Here is a 22,627-nt window from a genome sequence, read left to right as displayed (position 1 = left end):
CTTTTAGACTAACAGCTCGTCCAATCATACGTATTACATGCATGTCAAAATGTGTCGAATACGTTCGCAGGATATTACTTCGTCCCGCTGCAACTCGACCTCAATTTTTTCCCACGAATAAAAATTGTTCGTCCTTCAGTCGGTCGCCTGGGTCAGAGACGACCTTGATTTTTCGTTTTTGTATAATAACGTGTGCACAGATTCCATGCACAACTTCGTAAATGAAATTAATCGATGCACAGCAGTTATCCTTGATTTAGAATGCTGAATTTTCTATACGATGCTGTAACAATTTTGTGCCAGACGTAGATTAAATCTTATTACAAGTCCGCGAGCCGAGCGACTCGGAGGATGTTTGGCTCTCTACACGTTACAATATATACGCGTAGGCGTACGTAATTTGATCTGTTTTCCTCGAGGGATGAATTCCCTCGGGAGTAAAGAACGAGCCAGATACATGTTTGAATGTCTGCATTACACTCGTGTGTTCAACGGATGATGTTTTCGTCCCGATTAGCAGTGCGAGAATAATGATATGAACGATACGGTGTGGCGTGTAAAAAGTATCGTTGTGGTAAAATGAAAATATGGATACCGAGCACGAGCGAACCTCGGTTTGCTTGTGTTACAGATTCACGATCTAAACGGAATGAAAATATGTGCGATCCGTTGATCGATGGCCGAGGTTCAAGTTGTCGAAACTACGTATATCCCGTACCGTAACTCTCAAGTCCTGGAAATCAGGGAATTAATCGACGATGAATAATGAGACGGCGCGATTATTGAACATTGTTGATCGAGTGATCGCATAAAGAGATTCTCGGGACGACTTGTCATCCTTAAACGTAAACTTGTGGGAACTTTGTCGGAAAACTTTACTTTCAGGATAATAAGGCGATTGTAATGATCAATTATCCTCCGAAACAACTTGTCACTGTATAGAATATACTCCGTGCTCCAGAGACTTGACAAAACGTTTTACGAGGGTCCTCATTTGTCCTCTGCCGAGTACAGAGTAACTGATGAATAATATACTTTCCTAATGTCAACCTGGAAGTGTAGGTAGGTTTGTGCAAATATTAATAGGTTACGCACAGCTCAGCTTTCTCTCTAACGTTTATTTACGCCGTGACATTGCTTCTTTATTCCTCTGATTGTGAGTTACACGTTGTTGTGCCGTGTCAACTTTTACAACAAGATAGTATTCTGTGGTTTTTCTGAAATCAAATATCAAAAATTCAAAATGGCAGATCCAATATGGCGGACAAAAATTTCACATTTTATCGAATACGGTCAAAAAACTCTGTGCACGAATTTTCGCGGTCGCTGATTGGTTTTGCCATAACGAATTTTCAAAATCTGATTTCGGATTTGTAATCAGCGACCCCAAAAACTTCTGGGCGAAGTTTTTTTCCCGGATTCGACGGAAATTGTAATTTACGCGCGCCGTATTGCATTCACCTATTGATTTTTTTAAAACTGCACGTAACATTTTTAATTTTGTAATCGAACATTTCATCGTTACAATAGTTTTCCGAATATTACACAATTTTATTTTACTTATTCATTCGTACAAGTATTGTATAAATATTTCACCACCTAAATATATCGAACAGTTTTACGAATATGCGAATATTCTTCTCCACGGTAGAATGTGAGCATTACGTTAAGACGGTTTCGCCTCGACGATGATGTCGACATCTTCCGAATCGTCGGACTGGAAAATATGAAAGAAGTATGGATTCAAGCAAGTTTTCAAGCCTGTACACACGAACTCATTGATAATCTCGGAGACAAGATATTCTACGTATAACGTACAGCGATAACAGTCCGCTACTTTTGTCGGAGAAATTTCCAACTACCAGAAAAAGTATACAAAAGTACAAACTTCGCAATTGATCAAGAGCAAAAGTTTCACGGCGATATAACTGGACGATACATGGTGTAAAAAGAGATTTATATTACGAGTTTCCTATTTTTCCGACGCCTAAAGAAGTTCGGCTTCCATAAAAGTAGTCTGCGGATATTTCGAACTGAGAAGAACGTCGTCAGTGAGACGTTCGACTCGCGATTCTGGATGTATGTACAGCAGAAGATCCTTTGTTTATTTTTTTATTCACGATTATTATACACCTATGAGGCGGTAATCGGTGGCCATGTTTTTTTTTTTTTTTTTTTTACGAAATTTCAAGGACCCTTCAAGGACGCTTCAGAGATCTGCCACCGTCGGCAATCGCGTTATCTTTCGGATACTAGCGACTGACTTACAGGTATATAATACAGGGTCGGGTCGAATCGACCGCCAGATTATACCTATATCTTCTCGACATCACAGCGTGTCAAAAAAGGAAATTGAATCGCCATCTCGCTGTTTCCACTCCGTTGGAGGTTTTCATTCCACCAATCAATCGCAGCCCTTTATATTTACTCAGTTGTATAAAGCTATAATAGACGCGTGTGTATATATATATATATATATATAGGTATGTAACAAGGATCCCTTATTTGTATACTGCAAACAGTATTTTGTTTCCTCCTTTGTATCTATGTGCATTTCATAATCTTTCTAATTTTTTTTATTATGGCACAAAACTGCGGTAGCTCCAACTTTAATATTTTCTTAAAGGGACGCGTCGGTGAAACTTCAAACTTTATTTGACTGACGTAAAGTTTTAATTATCGTTTGAAATACTGTTTGGTTTAATCGTGTTGAGTATGTTACTTTCGTTCCGAAGATGTGGAAAATTTTTTTAATTCAATGAGCTTTTTCAATCATAATTTTTTCTCGTCAAAATTTGAAATCATTTGAGAGTTGATTTTGTAGGGCTAAGAACAAAAGTTCCTTTTCAGTTTGTAATCTGATTACTCAAGTTACTTGAAAAGAAAAGTTCGGATGATAAAAAAAAGTATAACAAGCATGTGAAAAGTTATTATCACTATTATTTCTAAATTATAAGTTTCGCTAAATCAAGATCGCTGATATAAGCATGAAAGATAGGTATTTTAACATTGTCATTCCGAACACTTTCACAAAAGACTTTCTTGACGGGACCCGTCATTTTGTTCTCCATGCTGTCAGAACAGATGTGGATACGTTTCCAATTTGTACAAGAAAAAATATGTCACGAAGCTATTGGAAAAACACCAATTTTCGACGTTGTTTGAACCAATATCAAGCAACTCGTCGAATGCAGTCAAACCAAACAGGCAGGAAAATATTTGTATCTCGAAGCTTTGTCGGTCCTTAATATTTTATGTCAATTGAAAATGTTTCACTGGTGAGGTACCTTTGAAAGGAAGAAAATAACACTTGGAACAGCGAAAGAATTTTTATCTAAAAGTTCCGTTGATGTTTGGCTACCTTGTAGACACCTGTGAGAATATAGCACAGACGATTTGACTTATATTCTCACCTCTGAGAGAGGCGTTGCTGTTCTTTGAGAGGAGATGTAGTCATGGCGTTGTTTCTCGGGGAACGATATCGTTTCCGGACGGATGAATCCCGAACCTTCCGATCCTTGGATTCCAAGGAACAGCCAAGTTGTTAAAACAAAAGGCACCGTAAGTACTGGTAACCCAATCTGAATATGACAGTGACGATTTATTATTATTCGAGTCAAGAAGAGCGGCATGCGACACGTTTTTCTCTTATCTTCGTAAAGAGTTTTTCGGTTTTAATCCAACGTCTGCTACTGTGCAAAGTTCTCGTTTCAATCCGGGCATATAATGCATTATGTATAAGCAGGTACGTATATATTTTTAAAGCATGCCTCGAAGGTACGGAATTTAATTTTAAGCCGAACTTGAGGCTTCTCTACGATTCTCATGCCTCTGATGTCTGTCGCGGCAGGATTGTGTTTCTTTTCGTTTTATGAGGGTAACTGTACGTACCCAATGAACCTGGGCGTATGAATAACGAAACAGAAACGTTGCTTCTAATCGGAAATAAGGCTGCTGCTTCTGATATCATTATAGTTCCGTATGTTTTAGCTTCGTCCATATTTCGATGCATTTCCTAAAACTCGCGCACCGGTAAATCGGTCTCAAATATCGTTCTTGTGAGTGTACGGAACATTGTTTGCATTTTTTATGCGATTGTATAGGTTTAATTTCACTCGTTTCAGCCTGCGTTGAATATTCATTAATTGAGAAAAACCGAAGACGAGAATACAAACAAAAAGTAATTTTTCTCCCGCTGCAGGAGGTCGGATACAATTTTTAATTATAAATAAAACCGGAAAAGACGTACTGTAGACTTTATGATCAGAAGGCAACTGTGCGACCTCATTCTTCAGGATTAAAGCTTTAATTATTCAGCCTCATTCGCGCCACGAATACGGGCTTCATTCGACCCCGTACATTTTTCACGAAAATGATCGTACTGCATTTGCGAAGAGAAACGAAATTTCTGACACATATACATATAATATACAATGATCAGTACATACGGATACATACTTTGTGGATTTTCTCACAGTCCAAGCCTCAAAGTTTGGAAACTTCAACATTGAACATTGCGATCGTAAATAATTGAGAAATATCTCATTGTCAATCGGAACATTATTTGATACAATAAGAAATGAAGAAGGTGCGTCTTTTTCGAGATTTGTCCAATCGAAATCCGCGACTTGAATTCGAGGCGCTTACCTTGGCAAAGACTGGAGTGAGAACGCTTTGAAGAATCGTTGCAAACATTCCGGCAAAAGTTGCAGCGATCGTGGTTTGAAAGTTGAGGACAAAGAAGAGGCCACCTAGGCTACCGGTTGTCAGAAGTGCGTTGTAACCCCAGGATCCTGAGTAAACCTCTTCGATGGGGACGCCGAGCGCCAGGCCTGAAAGGATATCACCGACGTCACAAATTGCGTTCAAGTCAATTCATCGATTAAATTCACGTAACTTGATCATATTATTGGGAAACGAACACCAACGGCGTATAAAAATTCTCGTTTGGAATGTTCATCTTTTATTTATCAACGTTATTGTCGAAACGAATTATGGGCCGTAGGGGAGACCAGGGTCGGTTGAAACATTTTACGAAAAATCACTTTCAACTAAGCGTAATTGATGATATGCTTTGATTGGACCTTAGTTATCTGACTACTAATGTGTAATTACACATGTCTAGGTACTATCAAAATTTTGAAAGAAATCGTAAGTGTATTTTAGAACCAGACAAGTGATAAAAAAATGTCATAGTCGACCGTTTAGGGACTTGGCGTGGAATGCCCCGTGTATAATGTTTCATGTAGCAGTGACGGTGAAGAAGAATAAACAAACATTCTTTGCGAAATAACATTTGTGAGAATCTGGTTAGCTGTGAGTAAAGTGAACACGAAAACGTTAAAATCACATCAAAAACCATGGTTTTATCATATCGAACCTTCTAATTATAAAACCTTTCCACAGATTGTGTTAATATCATCGGCTTGTGTTAGTCGAATATGCTCAGATTCATTGTTACTACGTAGTAGGTACGTTATTTCATTCGTCTTCACTATCATAGGCGCAAATGACAATGCTCGGGATTTCTTGTGTGGTTTTTCCCTCGCCCTTGTCTAAAAAAACAATGCCCATTGAACCATTTCTGTACTCTACGTCAGTGAATTCGTCGTGGAGCAAGCAGTGCAACCGCTTAGAGGAGAAAACGTCGTCTGACTCGTCAGGGATTGCATCACTGAGGCAGCAGACCAACAATAAGTAGTTGGAGTCTGTTTTAGTCAGACTCATCCAGTCATCGTACGCGTAAATGAAAAGGAGAATTAAAAAAGGCTGCAAGTGCCACTTTTTGGTATTTACAGCCTTTTGTAATTGTCCGCTTCGTATTTTCATCGATATTCCACGTCGACGACACGCTCTTCGCCTTAAGCTTATCAATTTCAATAAATTCTACGATGGATTCAATTTATACGTGTAATAGAGAAAACCCGCCGCGAAACTTTTTGTTCGCAGCAATCTTTTTTTTCTGCTTCTTTTTTGGGTTTCATTTCGCGAATTGTCATCGTATTTCTTCAGTCTTTCGTATCGGATTAAAACTTGGTTATGGCTTTAAAATATATCGTATGCTTGAAAATTGTTTAAATCTGAATATGCAAGTTAAACTGACTTTAATTAAACTTTTACGGTTAGTGAATTACCGAGTGAATTTCGATAAAATTACACTATGCGGTGATACGAGTTGACTTGTTCGAAGAAATTTCCAAATTCATCTTTAAAACGTTTTAACTTTTTCACGTATTAAATTCTATAAATGTTTACGAAATCTCTAACATAATTTTCTCAAGTATAATAGCTATACCGTTGCTGTATGTTTTCGTGCTGATGCGGAGTCCTGTATAGTTTCAAAGGAAATTTTCTGTCGGATAAAATATATAAGGATTCGTTGAGAAGCAAAGGTTTGAAAGAGCGATAAAATAGGTCGGAAATATTGCTCAACTAGAGAGAAGCTGTACAACGTTGGTACAGAGCGTACTTGAGTTACACGAAAATCGATAAGTATGATTAAGAAAAAAGTAGCCCACTACCGAGGCACGGAACGTAGTATGAATTTTATATCATTCTTTTCCAACGAATGGCGCCGCGTTACAGTTTGTTTTTGGATTTCGCAATTCTAGCAGCAATCTTCTTGTTCTTTTTCTTCTTCTTCTTCTTCTTCTTCTTCTTCTTCTTCTTCTTCTCAGATACATACATAATAATATCATCTATAATAAATGACGAAGAATAAAAGAATTGCCGAGTATTTCTTATTTCCATACAATGCAAACTTGTGTACGAACCCGTAAGAGAGCCGACCGTTGCTCCGGTGAAAGAAAAGGCTGCCGTTATCGGTGAGTAGGTCAAGATGGCGAGATAAATAATTGAAGATACCGGCACGTTGTCCGCGGCATAAGCCTGCCCGGAAGAAGTCAGCATACCGCGAAATACCTGCAGGGACCGATTGTTGTTATTTGTTAGAGAAAAACCAGTGACGGCAGGAAAACGGACGTTTCAAATTTTCGTCAGTTTTGAGAAAGTTTCCGACACCCTCTTCGCCGAGGGTCGTTTGCAGACAGACATAAAATAAACACGCGAGAAAGCTTTTCACCTATTTTACCCGGCTGCTTTCGTTGATCTCGCAGTACCCGGCGTCGGTTTAAATTAATACTTTATGTCTGGCAATTCGGGAGACGAATGGAAAAGAGGCATATAACGCGGTAATCCATTTTTGAAATGAGACAGAAAAACCCGGTCAAGTGAATTCGGTATCTCGTTGAACGTCAGTCAATCTCGCAGCAAGCTTCTCGGCAATATATGTTGAAATTGTTGTGTAACAATTTTTTACGGATCGTACGATTTTTTAAAATATCGTTGTTTATTTGAAGCGTAATTTTTGTCAGTTGGATAAAGAGGTATAATATCATATAACTGATTTGTTTCGTGTACTCAAATTTTCATACTAAACGGATCTTTGAAACATAGAAACTAGTGGATTTTATCAATTTTCTCAGAACGGGACACCTTGTATTGCATTAACGGTTTATGGCGAAATTCCCCTCGTTTATGCAATACGTAGGCGGAATAAAAAGGGAATTTTTAAGCGAATCTCCCGAAAAAGGGTGTAAGTCAATTTAGTCCCCTTTTCCTTTCACCCACTGAATTGATGTAGGTTCATGTAATTGTACGGCATGAAGCTCATCTCCCTTAATTTTACTGTGAAAAGCTCTCACTGATAATGCGTCGACGTGTTAAGAATAATTACATAATCTCGTAGCGTAAAATTGGCTGATTCACATCAATATCAATCGTTGAATTATCGCAACGATCAGTTGTTGATCGAAAAGAACCAACTTCTCGCTTTGTCGGAAATAAAAAATTTCGAATAGCATTTTGTGTCATAATTTTGGTTATTGCATATAATTTGAAAGTTGAAATTTCAACCACACTTACCATTCCCCATTTCACGTGGTCATCGGTGTTATTTGAAATACTTTGTTGGGTATAATTTTCGAAAAATAAATCAGGTACCGAAGTTCCGTTCGCCTGAAACGACATAAAGTCCGACGTTTTTATTAGACGCTTAAAAAACGGCTACACATCACTCGGAAAAGTCTAGTTATTGTTTCATCTCCATCTGTTTAAAAACACTCAAAACGGCTTGACTGCTAAAATGTCGGCACAGTTCGGAAGCATCTTTAAACGTTCGGTGAATATCGACACATGGAATCGTCCTGGCAGAGGATCCCTTGTCGAAACTGACAGACCCAGGTGGTACGCGCATTGTTTTGGCTGTACGATAAATCACGGGCCTGAACCGTGAAACCGGATACGGTACTGAACACTGGACCAATTTCATGGTAAACAAGTTTTCAGATGTATGGGGTGCGAGGTGTTAAATTACAGTGGGAGCAAACTGAACAGGGAAACGTCAGGACTTCGAGGCGAGTGTGTAAAAAGTGTCCGCAGTCTTTGAAGTTTCAAAGAACTCTCTGTAAATAATACCGTTTGCAAAATTTTCTGACGAGTCGCGAACATTCTAATCCCAATCCCGAAAAACGACGCGGCTCTAAATCAACGCGTGTAAAGAGTTTAATTTTGGGTCGAAGTTACAGTTACAGTTAACGATGGTGATAATTATGCTGGTATCGTTATGTCGGCTAATGACGATACTTGGCATACTTCCATATTATGTCAGCTACACGTGCGTATTATCATTAGTCGACATAATCATACCCGTATAATCGTAGCTTATAGATCAGGTACTGAAGCTAATAATAATCGAGCCATCGATTAATTGAATCCGATAAATAATCGAACACGCCTCAATTGAATCGGTAAAAATTAATCGATCAATCGATTGTTTCAAATTTTTTTGAAACGGAGCATTTGAAAGCAAAATTTAGTAAATTTCAGTATGTAGTTTTAATAGCGGACAAGTTTTTTGATAATTTATAGTTTCGTTCGGAATATTTTTCAACTTTAGGTGAAAATATTCATTCATTTTTTACATATTATATGAAATAGGTACTGAATGAGTAAGACAATGACGATAATTGATACTTTATGACATAAATTGATATTGCATTGCATCGCTCCCTGGAGTAAAAAACAAAAGCAGATTGCGAGTAAAAATAATCGAGTCGGTAGATTAAGCGAGTTTAAAAAATAATCGATCGTACTCGATTAAACGGAAATAAATAATCGATTTAATTGAAAATAGATTGTTTTTCGTAATTCTTAGTTACAGTCATAAGTGACGGGCAGTTACCTCGTTAGTCGTGGTTTCAGCCAGTGATAAAACGCTGCTGTCTCTTGAGGCGAGGGTAAATATGAGTATAAGTTGAACGACGTTGCACGGCGCCGACAAACAGGGAAGTTTTCCACTTCCGAGAGCTCGGGCCAAGTAGACGCTAAACGAAATGCACATTTTTTGTCACTCAAACGACAATTAATCTGCAGCTTGTTCAGAAAACGGGAAGCCGCTCAACTTCTTCTCTCAGAATAATGTGAATGAAAAAAAATTTGGGATCTAGTTTCTTACCTGAAAATTAACGCAAAGAATAAATGTGATAACAGACGACTGTCGAACGAATCCAAGATGTCAGGCCTGAATGTATACGTCAACGAGCCACAGAGAACAGGGTTGAGGACTGTCAAACCGTTCTCAAGCTGAGATCGCGGCTCGTCCGCAATTAGCTGTGTAACGCAACTGGTTTATCGCAATAGACTTGAGGCAATTTTGAAAGATTATAACGCTGCACTGAGAAGAATTTCATTTGTTACAGTAACTCGAAAAATTGAATAAAATAGGTATCGTTAGAAAAAAACTGTTTAAATATTGTTGCAGTTACGAAAAACGAGGTACGGGTATCGATTTTGTGCTATTGTCGATCCTTTGTTGATAATTGTTGATAGTTGAAACAAGGCTTTAATATCAATTTGTTGTTACACAAGCATTAAATTTTCGCAATAGTTGAAAGAAAATATAGTAACAGTGATGGTAATGAGAAAGAATAGTAACGGTTACTAGACTTTCTGGTAGGAGCTAGATAACTAATTTTCGTTTTGTACCTAGAGCTATATTTTTCGATTGTGGTAAAAAATGTAAATAGTTATGGACTGAGCGGTAACCGGATCTAAAAATTTCTCTCAGTGTGAAAGTAAATTTGATATAAGTTTTTATGAACGATGAAATTTTTCCACATTGCTTACAGTGGTAAGAAATGGAAACTTGTGATTACGTATCTCATTAATAGACAGACGCAATTTTACGCTGTCACGCGATTTTAATCAACCCAACGACTTCGATATACAGTCGAACAACTTCACTGATGGATTTCTAGGATTTTTACAATCTTGTAAGGAAAATACACACAGCCAACGATTCAAGAAAGAATACAAACAAAATTAAATGAAATACGATTCCATATTCGTGACAATAACAAAATACACCTACCATTGATAACAACAGACCTATTATTCCAGCACAGATGGCGGTCAACATCATCCCAGGTATGAAGAATGCGAACGCACCAGCTATTAGCAATCCGCTGATTGGATTGTTGGCAGAAACCACCTGTACCAGTTTCAATTATCCGTGAGTCACTTCATAGACATACAGTAGTTATTAACATTTTGCTATTGCTGTCTCTCAGCAAATTTATCGTACTTCCAGTGAAGTATGGAATAACAGGGATAGACATTAGTTTATAAATAGCGAAGTGGAGATTATAATATTTACGACAGTTGCGTCGTCATGTTTTGTGTTTGTGTTACACGTGAGTACGATTGATGAATTAATGTCATTTACATTTTGATGATTAATTCTCAATGTCAGCGCGTATGCTAAGCTATTCCAATTCATCCGTTCGATGTTTGAAAATGTGTTTTTGGTCAAGAAGTTGAAAATCTTTCGCATCTATAAGTTGCCCTGTTTTAAATCTAACGTAAAACAATGTGAAAAAAACTAATTCCCATGAAAATGTTGATTGATAATTCTTTATTATTTGATTTTGCAAAAAAACTTTCATCGCTAAATATAAAATACGTGTCTTTGTATACATAAATCACGGATGAACGGCTTGTATACACGATGAAATCATACTTGACGTATACGTATAGCAATGGGTGAGTGGAAACGGCTGCTGTTTCAAGAACAAACATTCGTCGAGTATACGAACGGAAAACGTCAGGTACCGCACGTACATATGTATGTGTATGTACATATGTATGTAATAGGCATACTGGCATACTGGCATCGATCATAATTGTCTTGGAATATCAACCGTGCCCGATACCCATAACTTATAAAGGAGATAGGTATTATCGACATTCAGTCAAGGCCGAGAGTTGACGGTTTCGTTCCGTGCGGGCACAATTTCCAGACGGTGAACAAGAGAGTTAGAAATTCCGAATCGGAATCGATTTTAATGCCGTCAACGGTCTCGCACGCTCAACAAAAATTTTGCATACGTCAACGGAATTCATCGGGAACGGAAAAAATTAATCAATCGAATACGTAAACAAATTACGTCTGGTACGGGTAGGAATGTTTTAACAAAATCATTAGCTTTTAAAAGGATTTGCATCAGTCAAGCTCACGAGATGCCAATTGTATCGTATAAAAATGAAAATTTTTAAATGGGAATAATAGTTGTTTCTAAAACTTACAAACAACGATTAGAATCCATTTTTATACGATCGTGCATCTCGATACATTTTTTATTTGTTCCTACCTGTCCATAGCCCCTGAAAAGAACATCCAAGAACTTAAGTACGATCCAAGGCGAGCGATATCTTTTCTTTGACAGAAAATCCCTCAGGATGGAAAAATCTCCGACGAAGGCAACCCATTGTTGTTGCTCCTAAGGGAATAAAGAAAATCACGTGGGAATTCTATAATCTCACTTAAAATTGCACACCCATATTTAAAGCACGAATGAATTATAATTACTATACATCGTCTTTTCACTGTTAGTTTTTGAATAATATCTTGCAAGTGCGATTAGTGATCCTTGAATCACCGAATCTTGACCAAACTTCTGTTTGTTTATAATTTTTTAGCTGCAATTCACATCAGCTTTCTAATACTAAATATCTGCTTAGCGTGTACGTACAAATTAATCGTCAGACTCGCGGTAAATTTGAATTATTATTAGTACGCTCGATACGCATCGGACAAGATAGATTCCTCATTACAGATAATAGTGTTTCGTTTTTACAGATATAAGAGCGATAGTAAATAAATATTATGTCTCACACGTGACTTATGTCGATTCTTTTGTTGGTAAAATTTTGGAATTTTAGAATTTAGAGAAAAAATAAATTACATATCTCGGAGATTTTACTTTCAGGATCAGATATAAAAAAAATTAAACCTCAACAAACTGACAATTGATACGTGATCAAAAAAGAAATGATTTTTTTTCAAAACTTGTTTCGAGTAATCAATGAAACCTTCAGAGTTTGGAATTAAGACTAGCATGCTTTTATCCACAATGAATGTAGACCATTTTTACGGGTACAAAATTAATTAATACACGTATGAAAATATTACGAGTGAATATAGGATGAGACATTACTGGTCAAGCCCGTTAAATAAGACGTTTTTCACAATGGGTTTAAACACCGCGTGATGAAATTTAAGCTATTGATTTATAAGCCAAGGATATCCCGAATTTGCAGTTTATCTGCTATTCGTTTTTCTAAATATTTTCACACGTTACTTTGCAACTTTAGTGTGAATTCGAAGAAATTGTTTCTTAATTACGGAGTCTACTTTAAAGACTGATAATTTCAATTTTCCAAAACAAACTCTTGTCTTTTTGCGGAATTGCGGAAAATTCTACACGTGGTAACAAATAATTAAAACATTGCGCTACACGTATTTGTCTCGTGTTTAAAAGTTCATGTTTGGAAGTTGGGATCCCGCAATGATACTATATAGTTAGTACCTAAAACATGATATTAAACTTCTGATGATACTGATGTACAATTTTTAACTTGATGTACTATACCTGCCGCCTCCTTATAGACATGATAGTTTAGATCCAGACTGATCCACGTTGCTTGCGATTAGCCCAGTAAAGTTATATTCCTCCTACTGTCAAAACACGCGCTACGCGCGTATTTTAGTTATGCAAGTGGTAGCTGTCGATATCTTACGTAAATGCGTTTAAATACCCTACCACATTACACGATGAACTGAGTACAAAGTTTTTTTAAAATATATGAACCGGCTTACGAAACTTTACTCCTTGCATACTTAAACACTCTGCGGAACTGAATTTAGATCATTCCGGTAAAGACGAAAAAATTAAGCGGTTGGTACTCAATAAATTTAAAATGCACCGCAATATTTTTCGTAAACGAATATAAGCAGTTTCGTAGCCCGAAAATTTTGAATTAAACCTTTGTTCAGCCGGTTCAGCGCTCTTAACTCGCCCAGCAATTGGATCACCGTACACCGATTGTTTAGACTCATTGTCAGTATTAATACAGCTTCGCTAATTGGACGATAAAAACAATGCTCGTATGAAAACTGAAGGCAGGTCAAGGCTCCGATTTGTACGAGCATAATGTTTTAGTAGATTCGTTCGACTAGGATTGAATGTAATGAAGTACACACGATACATTTTGTAAAAAATCCGTTTTTGTAAATTTTTATAAATTGTATAAAAGATCAATAGTTGAACAATAGTGAATTGGGATGAATGTAAAACTACTGTAGTAGATGGAGATTATGATAGTTTGGAATATTTTTGAGTCGCACATTTTGTACATTTGTATTGCCGCTCAGAAGGCACGAAATCAAATACCTACTTGAACGACCATCACTTCTTGGTCTAGGAATACATAGCAATTTTAAGGCACGTTATGAAAGTTTGAATGCAGTCGCTTTTCTTGGCTATTACTGTGAATAAATATCAAGGGTCGAGAATATAATTTGGATGTACGACAAGCAAGGGATCTTCTTCCTCTTCTTCTTCACGGTGCTTTCCTTTAGATGCCAGATTCGCTGTCGTCAGAGGAATTATGATTTGGTCCTATAATATAAAGTTTTATTGTATCACATTAGTCATTGTTGTTTTTATTCTTTTTTTCCGTAGGCAGATACGCAATATGTGTAAAGAAGAAACATACATGATACATAAGCCGGTCGATAATTTTTTCAATGAGGCCTTTTCGCTCCAATAATTCATCTTCAGATTCAATTTGCTCTTGGACTTTATCGAGATACCAAGCAACCAATTCCGATTTCCTGATGCCCTCCTTGTCTCCATCTATATGGAAAAAAAGTTCAGTAGTATCATTCCCAGAAAGCTTTGAAATATCTTCGACATTTTTGACGCTGCATACGAAAATAATTTTACAATTTTTTATCAACATTACTTTGTTGTTGCAATTGAGTATCAAATGCTTCCTCAAAATAATGTACCAACCTTCACTTTCAATTCGATTCTCTTCTGTCCGCATATAGACGACCAACATATTTGAGAGATTTTTATACTCCTCAAAAGAAAGGGTCAGTTTTTTTTTAACAGGCTCTTGCGAAGGTTGTGAGATTCCCTTCGTGGTTTCTGGAATACAAAAATATTCAATCCAAATTTTGATAGCCCAATTGTTCTAACGATGCCTGCGATAACCAAATAATTGTGTAAAACAAAAATAGATATCCGTAACTGGTTACAAGAATGGCAATAAAGAGTAATATAGGTATAAAGTGAAAAAGAAAAAAATATATAATACCCTTGAGATAGGTAAAATGCGCCTCTTCCGGAGAGCTGAAATGAACTTAGGCTATCAGTTTTGGAGTACTTATGATAAGGTTGGGCCATATTAATGTCTTCCGATATCTTGGCATAAACTGTACATAACCTGAAAACTATCATTTTTACAGGGATGAGATCAAGTAGCTAAGTATATTTCAATATTAATATTTTAATACATTGATATCGAAATATACACAACTACTCGATTTTGTCTAGTATATGATAAAATATTGATCGAGAAACGTATTCAGCTAGAAGATTTTAATCCATTTTAACTTATTTTTTTCGTGTGTTTTATTAACAAATGATTGCCCTTTTTTGTCAAAAATCTGACGTCTTTTATTCATATACTCGCAAATCACGCAAAAATCATTATTTTTAAAATCCCATACCTATTTCTCTGGCTATAAAGGTGTAGATTTTTTATCATTTTCTTCCAGATTCAAATTTACACCACTCGCGAGAATGGCTTCAGTGTTAACATTTTTGAATATTTGTTGATAATAATTTTTTGTTTTATATTTATGCCTAATAACTTCCTAAAATATTATGATCTTGTTACCCGTTCTTCTATCCAAAAAAAATTGCGAATTTTTTAGAGTTTTGCAGTGGTGTTACCCCTTAAGTACTCCAGAAATGTTAGCATAAGTTCATTTTAACATTCCAGAAAGGAGGCATTCCACCCATTTTGACAGGGGGTACCCAAATTTACCGGAATCATCGATGTTAGTAGCTTCACCATTATCCAAATCATTGAGTGCAGCCATTAGAGGAGGCACGTCATCGATATCCATTCTCATACCATCTTGGCCATTTGGATAATTATTATCTTCATCAAGATCGACATCTGGTTGTTCGACTCTGATGATACTCTTGCTTAATAATCTTTTCGCTTCCTTCACGTGTCTCGTTGTGACTTCATCTCCACATTCCAGCTTTGCCAGTGCCTCTGATAACCGTACGAGACTTTCCAACTGACGCACAGTGACTCGCCAAGTAGATTTTCCTGAACTGCCTCCTTCTCTTTGCCGTAAGGTAGTATAGACCTCTATCAATAACTCTGCTGCTTCCTGTTAATTATTGAATAGCAAATTGTTAAATGTCCCAAAAATTTTTTTTACGATCATACGCATATATTGTGGCTAGAAAATAGCAACGAGTAACGAAAATGATATAACTCATATTTCGTAGTGTGATCACATTACCTGATTGATAATCGGTTTGAAATGCTTTGCAAAATTTATATATCGCAATATTTCCTCTTGAGTATAGATACATTCGATGGTAATCACATTGTTACTGTGCAGATCAATAATTTTTCTGGCTATAGCGTTATCAACAATTTCATTGCACTCGTCAATCAGAATAAAAAATAAATCGAAACGAGACATTATAGGGGCTGTCAGATATACGTTCTGTTGTAAGGATTTCGACCTGTCGTAACGTCCACCAATTGGATTCGCTGCAGCCAAGATAGACGTTCGTGCATTCAACGTGGCTCTGACACCGGCCTATAGAAGTAAATTAAATCATAGTAAAAGACGTAAAAATAAATTAACAATCGCAGATAAAAAGAAAACCATATTCTACCTTGGCTATCGATATTGTTTGTTGCTCCATGGCTTCGTGAATTGCGACTTGATCTCTAGGATCCATTTTGTCAAACTCATCGATGCAACAAATTCCATTATCCGCGAGCATCAAGGCTCCAGCTTCGATAACAAAGTCAGAGGACTCTTCATCCCTGACTACAGCAGCCGTCAAACCAGCGGCACTGGAAGCTTTTCCTGAGGTATAAATTGCTCTTGGTGAAAAATCCGCGACTTGTTTTAGAAATTGGGATTTTGCTGTGCTGGGATCGCCGACAATACAGCAGTTAATGTCTCCTCTCAGTGATGTTCCCTCTATCGTTGTCTTGGGAACTCCACCAAACAGCATTAAGGTAATTCCTTTTTTCACTTCATCGTTTCCATGGACAGATGGGAACAAACTAGATATTAGATTTTGGTAGAGATTCTTGTCTCGACTCATTTCATAAACTTTATTCCACTCTGCGTCAGACATTTGTCTCTTCATCATCTCCTGCGTGATTTCCTCCATTCCCATATCCGTTCCACCAAACTAGCAGCCGAATCAGTTTTAGATAGAAAAAATTCTTATACTTTTATTATCTGCATTCACACAATTCAACACTTACTCGCGAAGTAGTAGACGTTATACTACAAGCCAGAAATGACATTCTATAAGTCAAATCTCTAACGCCTAGTGATTTCAGACCTCGCACTCCCTCGATTGAAGGATCTCCATGCTTATGTCTTGATCCAAATTCAGCCTTTGCTCCAGGTAGTGACAAAGCACCCACATCTGGCACAACTATAAGCGTGCCAGTGAAATCGTATCTGAATGCAAAAGTGAAAGTTATTCAACGTTGACTGGATCAAATCTTATTTCCATAACAAACTGAAATTCATCTACAATACATCTCAAGTAATTATTATTATTGTTAATATGAACAGTTGAAATCCCAAACCAGTCCTTAGAATAGGTTGGTTTAACTTTAACACAAGAAAAATTTGTCAGAGTAAATTGCTAGTAAGGAAACAGACCTGTCCCCAGGCTGCACCATTTCAACAGTTTCTGCTCGTAAGATGATTTCAAGGGATCGTGGGATGCAGCCCCTAGGCAGCTCTGCCTGGGTTTCCTGAATTCTAACTTTTTGAAAATCAATGAAGATCGAGTTGTCGACGTCGAGCAAAAAATTACGCCTATTGTTGCACACTGGATTGCGACAAATAGTAGGATTTGTAAACTGCGAAAAGTAACACATTAAGTAACGGTGCTTTGCAATTTACAACACAAGGCTAGTGTTCATTGCTCACTAACTTTAAACTGCTGCTCTACGTTCTTGATTACAGTATTACAATCCTGACAAACAAATGTCCCAAGAATCAACTCTGGATGAACAGGATGTGTCCTTACAACCTGACCAGATATACGTATTAAGGTGCCGATTTTCACTGCTGTCAATTCTCTTACTTTGTGCCTCGTCGGCACATCTATTAAACTAACATAGCATTCCTTATCTTTTGTCAAGTTACCTCTGTCTTTAACATAGTTGCAAACTGCCTGACAGAGGTATGGGTAAATTCTGTAAATACACACAACAACCGAGTTTACAAAACTTTCAAGCTCTTAGATATTGATACGTATGTAAAAATTCTTTACTCAGAATAGTGACCTGTAGTATTCTTCAATAATTGTTGTTGCGAGAGTTTGATTGTACCGTTCAATATCATCAAATGAAACTTCCAATGTGCTTCGTTCAGGACTGACAAGTTCTTTTGCTGGTTCCAAGTACTTGATTTCCCCATCTGCTTTGAATCTGTGGATCAAGTTAAAGGATAAAAAAAAACTGATTGAGACAGTTTGAGATACTGCCGTAACTAACGGTTCTTATAAATAATTCACTTCTCAAGTGTTCACCGGCTAATGTTTGTTTTGGTCAATTTATTTTAGGTTACTTACTCCTCGAGGAAATCCTGAAATAACTTTTGGCATTGTATTGCGACCTCATCCTTCACTCTCAACTGACCTACGAGCGCGTCAGCTACGTCCATGTTAAAAAATAATACTCAAGATTGTAAATTATCAATTATAAATATATGAAAGCAAGTATTGTTATTAACTAACGGGCAAGTAAAGTTGGCGGGAAATTGATACGCCACCATGGTGTATAGTGATGCTACATTTCACTAAAGTTCCTCATTTCACTTCTGCAACAGCCGTGTCATCTGGTGGGGAAATTGAAAATGTAGAGAATACAGTTCAAGCCCGAGATAACAATGAACTATGAACAATCTATCAGTATGCTGTTTGCACTCTGTGGTGATGGATTGCCGGGGATGAGGGAAATCCAAATTTCGCAATAAAAACGTACTGCATGATGAGTAAATTAATCCGAATTATCGATTCTATTGTTATGAATATGTGTCTGCGGATCAATCATTTCTATTTTATTATGTTTGAATTGTAAGCAATTTCAATATAAATCTATTGTGCGGTCGTAGGAAATATTTACTTTCGTGGAACGTGCGCATAAAGTAGGGATTTCTTGAAGAGCGTAAAGTACCGCTCGGCCCGAAGGCGAGTGCGAAACTCACATGAGTCAAGAAGTCCCTATATGTGCACATATCGCAAATCCTATTTGTGGGGGACTTCCTCTGAAGAACTACAAAGTAGTCGATTAGTTGTCTTTCTAAAAAAAAGACTAGAATGGCTAACTGGCTAGGTCATCTAAATTTTAAAAATTTTTTTAAATTGTCGGTGAACACCATCTTCCCATTTTACGTGTAACTAAAAATGGATGTTAAATAAGAAAAAAAAAAAGACCGTCGATTTTTCATTCGTCTTGGTAGTAAAACTGAAAATTTTTGTGGACATAAAAATATTTTTAGCTTAAGAAAATCAATTTTCCGTTCTAGCAACCACAAGCAATCAAAACCGATGAAATCATATTTGAGAAAACATTACGAATATATTCTATAACTGATTGTTTGTATTATTTATTGTCATTTTCTGGATCGACAGTGATGAACTATTCCGGGCATACAGGTTCACGAAGAACGCCGAGCGCTCGAGTTTTCCCGAAGTGGCACTTGATAATAGCGAACAGAACTCGGTTTAATGATCGTTATTGTACGGTACACATTTTACGTAACATAGAAAACTGCGTGGACTTAATACCTCGCGCTTCTGAAAATAAGAAAGTGCCTTGTAGTATTACTTCGTGCTCGTAGTTGTCTATTTGACACATGCGCTAAAAACTTGACGATTAGTCATATACTATAAAAATAACGTATAAGCATAACTCGACACTGCGTGTAATGATTAACATCGTGGCTTATTTCTATGGTGGCGGCCTCTGTGAAGTCCAATTTTGATCCAATATTACTATGGTTTTCGAACACTGATTTTGTCACAAGCGCAAGTACACTAATTGATTAATCACGTGGCCGTATGACACAACAAAGCGATGACAAAATAGTAAGAAAAAATACATCATAATTTGATGATTGAAACATGAAATGCTGAAGTCATTGATAAGCGGGTTTCGCATACATGGATCAACGGTAAAATTTATCAATTATACGAAAAACAATTTATTACGTGACTGCACGAAAGGGCGAAAAATGGTTAAGTTTTTGGGACAAACGGAGGCGATAAACATCGATAAGGATTTATTTGAAAAATACAAATTCAGCGTCGATCAGCTGATGGAATTAGCTGGCCAAAGTTGCGCCATTGCAATAGCAAAATGTTATCCTTTGCGAACAAATTCTTCAAATTTTGTACTCGTGTGTTGCGGTCCAGGAAATAACGGCGGAGATGGTCTGGTATGCAGTCGACATTTAAAATTGTTTGGCTATGAGCCTGAAATTTACTATCCAAAGAAGACGAAAAATGAGCTGTATCAAAATTTGACCCATCAATGCATCGAGAACGGCATTCCTCTGGTGGAAAAGATTTCAGACTTGAGACCGTTAAACGAATACCTGCTCATCGTCGATGCTTTGTTCGGATTTAGCTTTAAGCCACCCGTCAGAGAAAGTTTCAAAGAAATAATGGATGTTCTCAAAAATGCAAATGTCCCCATATGCAGCGTCGACATTCCATCTGGTTGGAACGTTGAAACTGGCCCGTCTGAAGGCGATATTAACCCTGAAATGTTGATATCATTGACTGCGCCAAAGCTCTGCGCTCGTAGTTTCAAAGGAAAATATCATTACTTAGGAGGGAGATTTGTTCCAAAAAAATTAGCGTTCGAATATCAGTTGGATCTTCCTGAATATCATGGAACTGACTTAGTCGTTGCTTTGTAATAAAATACTTTTTTATAACTCTAATAATATCGAGTGTTATTTTTTCCCTGAAACTTACAACATCGTATTAGAAATTTCTGAACTATGTTTGTAAACAATGGGAACTGCCTTGATAAACTCATTCTTCCAAAAAGATTGGATAACTGATCTTTTTTTGTTGTCAAGACAAAATGAAAAAATAAACAACTGTTATATAGATGCATTCATATTATTGTGTTGGTTGGAGATGTTATATTCGGTTGTTTTTCTCTTTTCTTTTATTTACGCATCTTTAAATGATGATAATATTAACATTTTCTGACAATATTATATTATAATACAATTAATATAATAACACGCCACCATTACATTGTGGTAGAGTACGGTTTTGGGTGCCAGTTTTTCACGGTCTTTTTATCATGCGATCATTCAACTCAATAGCTCAGATCAACATTTTTATATTATCTAAATACTGAGTATCAATCGTGTGATGCTGCATGTAAATGTTGTATCCAGCAATATTGTTAAATTGCATATCTGCATATTTGATATAATTACCACTTATTTCGAATACTAGGGGAGTCTTAGGCGTTACTTATACATTTTAATAGAAGTGTCAAGAATACCTCCTCGTAATAACGTCAAAAGATATCGTGCGGAACAAGCTGTGTGTTCATATTTTCATTAGTGCAAAAAGTAGCCAAAATTGAAAGATCATAAGTAGAGTGTCTAAATCTCCATCAGAAACTTGAAAGCAAGTTTTATCTATTATAGTCGATTCAATTTCAAATTCTCGGGTATACTATTTAAGCTACAATCTAGGCGCCGACTCCATATTTTGCCAGAGCTGGTTAGCTAACAAACTCTACAATACACGTAGAATTATCAATTTGGCAATTATTGTACTATTACATTTAATCTTATTCGCAGCCTCTCATTATTATCGTTACATCAGCCCGATTGAACTAAGTTACCTGTATTGGATCGGGTATAATACTTTTATTGTCATCATTCAATACCTCGATTATGTTGTATATAAGTTTCATCAAAGTTCGTAGCTTTCTAAAATTACATTTGCTTATCAAATAATGTAATATCGATTAGTTCTTACTAATAGTTACTAGTCAAGTAACAAGAAGATTCTGTGTATGAATTTTCATTCATCAATTGAAACATCTGCTACCACAACTTGTATTTGTGGTAAAAATATATTCATAGATAATTTAGTCGAAGAATGAAAACCTCAATGTAAGTTAGTATATGAATGATATTATTTACACTAAATGTCTTGAGACCTACGTCCATTAGTTACATACAAAGGATGAGATGAAAATTAAAAAATTGAGTGATTCTCCCTAATTGTGTTCAATGCTCGAGCAAAACATTCAATGTAATTTATTTACGATAATATTTGCATTGGACTTATCGCAAAAAGTTTTACAAGATCCGGGGAGTATTTTCGTACTTTCACCTTATAAGGTATCCAAACGTTGAATTCTTGCTTATTTTATTAGAGCTGCTTCTTGACCACGGGCTTCTTTTTGTATTTGGAATGATAGGCTGGCAAGACATCGTAGAAAAATTTACAGAACTGAATATCATGACAGAATTATTGTCAACGAGAAGTATAATTCGGCAAGACATGAGGCATAATTAACAAATGCGCAGCATAGTTTAAAGTGTCATTACTTACAAGTGCACAGTCAATATCAACATTTGTAATACATTATTGAATGTTACGTTTGAGAAAATTTTATTTTACTATAACCTTCTGAAGTATGTATCAATAATCCTACATGTTCATTTATTTCTTTAATCTGTTTTACTGCAATCTTTAGTTTCTTTAGAATATCTTCAGTATGGCCTATACTAATCGTACGGCATTCCAAAACTGCACTCTCCCAGATGAAAAAAGGCACGAACTGGCGGAAAAGTCGGCCTAACTGTATAATATTTTTATTTATTTATTATGGATGGAACTTTGTCACAATACAATTTTTTTATTCAATGGTAACGACAACAAAG

The 22,627-nt window shown here is 36.6% G+C and overlaps 3 protein-coding genes and 1 long non-coding RNA gene across 6 annotated transcripts in view; 2 read left to right on the top strand and 2 right to left on the bottom strand.

Annotated features, from left to right (window-relative positions):
• Positions 1 to 1,147: 1,147 nt before the first annotated feature.
• LOC124174409 (urea transporter 2-like) lies at positions 1,148 to 13,107 on the bottom strand. Of its 3 annotated transcripts, none has more exons than XM_046553542.1 (10): positions 12,990 to 13,107; positions 11,709 to 11,837; positions 10,430 to 10,549; positions 9,515 to 9,669; positions 9,242 to 9,383; positions 7,924 to 8,016; positions 6,774 to 6,921; positions 4,648 to 4,832; positions 3,414 to 3,581; positions 1,148 to 1,717 (listed from the first exon to the last, which is right to left on the bottom strand). In XM_046553542.1, exons 1-10 carry the CDS (start codon positions 13,008 to 13,010, stop codon positions 1,667 to 1,669), a joined length of 1,212 nt encoding a protein of 403 aa, XP_046409498.1. In that variant the 5' UTR covers positions 13,011 to 13,107; the 3' UTR covers positions 1,148 to 1,666. The 3 variants fall into 3 exon arrangements, with proteins under 3 accessions (XP_046409498.1, XP_046409500.1, XP_046409499.1); XM_046553544.1 differs by lacking the exon at positions 12,990 to 13,107 and adding an exon at positions 11,927 to 12,043; XM_046553543.1 differs by lacking the exon at positions 3,414 to 3,581.
• Positions 10,464 to 22,627, top strand: part of LOC124174412 — a 63,126-nt gene continuing 50,962 nt past the window's right edge. The window contains exon 1 of the long non-coding RNA XR_006868930.1: positions 10,464 to 10,570. This is a non-coding gene — a long non-coding RNA (uncharacterized LOC124174412). The remainder of the gene's footprint in view (positions 10,571 to 22,627) is intronic.
• On the bottom strand, positions 13,607 to 18,486 carry LOC124174406 (DNA replication licensing factor Mcm6). Its single transcript, XM_046553539.1, has 11 exons — positions 18,270 to 18,486; positions 17,983 to 18,126; positions 17,628 to 17,892; positions 17,351 to 17,553; positions 16,942 to 17,143; positions 16,335 to 16,865; positions 15,950 to 16,255; positions 15,457 to 15,814; positions 14,415 to 14,552; positions 14,116 to 14,255; positions 13,607 to 14,018 (listed from the first exon to the last, which is right to left on the bottom strand). The coding sequence occupies exons 1-11, from the start codon at positions 18,359 to 18,361 to the stop codon at positions 13,899 to 13,901; spliced, it is 2,499 nt and encodes an 832-aa protein (XP_046409495.1). The 5' UTR covers positions 18,362 to 18,486; the 3' UTR covers positions 13,607 to 13,898.
• Positions 19,765 to 22,500, top strand: LOC124174411 (NAD(P)H-hydrate epimerase). The gene has a single exon (XM_046553547.1). The coding sequence runs from the start codon at positions 19,829 to 19,831 to the stop codon at positions 20,621 to 20,623; it is 795 nt and encodes a 264-aa protein (XP_046409503.1). The 5' UTR covers positions 19,765 to 19,828; the 3' UTR covers positions 20,624 to 22,500.

The sequence above is a fragment of the Neodiprion fabricii genome, chromosome 1, assembly GCF_021155785.1.
Source record: "Neodiprion fabricii isolate iyNeoFabr1 chromosome 1, iyNeoFabr1.1, whole genome shotgun sequence".
Taxonomy (NCBI): Eukaryota; Metazoa; Arthropoda; class Insecta; order Hymenoptera; family Diprionidae; genus Neodiprion; species Neodiprion fabricii.
The sequence above is the reverse complement of the archived record's forward strand: the minus strand, read 5'-3'. Positions and strand labels throughout refer to the sequence as shown.

Coding starts and splice junctions, on each gene's coding strand:
- LOC124174406 (XM_046553539.1), bottom strand. CDS start 18,361: ATGGACGTAGCTGACGCGCTCGTAGGTCAGTTGAGAGTGAAGGATGAG. Junction 15,815..15,949: donor TCAAACCGATTATCAATCAG/GTAATGTGATCA, acceptor AATAATTAACAG/GAAGCAGCAGAGTTATTGAT. Junction 14,256..14,414: donor GAATCGAATTGAAAGTGAAG/GTTGGTACATTA, acceptor TTTTCCATATAG/ATGGAGACAAGGAGGGCATC.
- LOC124174409 (XM_046553542.1), bottom strand. CDS start 13,010: ATGTCTATAAGGAGGCGGCAG. Junction 9,384..9,514: donor TTCTTTGCGTTAATTTTCAG/GTAAGAAACTAG, acceptor CATTTCGTTTAG/CGTCTACTTGGCCCGAGCTC. Junction 6,922..7,923: donor ACCACGTGAAATGGGGAATG/GTAAGTGTGGTT, acceptor CGGTCCCTGCAG/GTATTTCGCGGTATGCTGAC.
- LOC124174411 (XM_046553547.1), top strand. CDS start 19,829: ATGCTGAAGTCATTGATAAGCGGGTTTCGCATACATGGATCAACGGTA.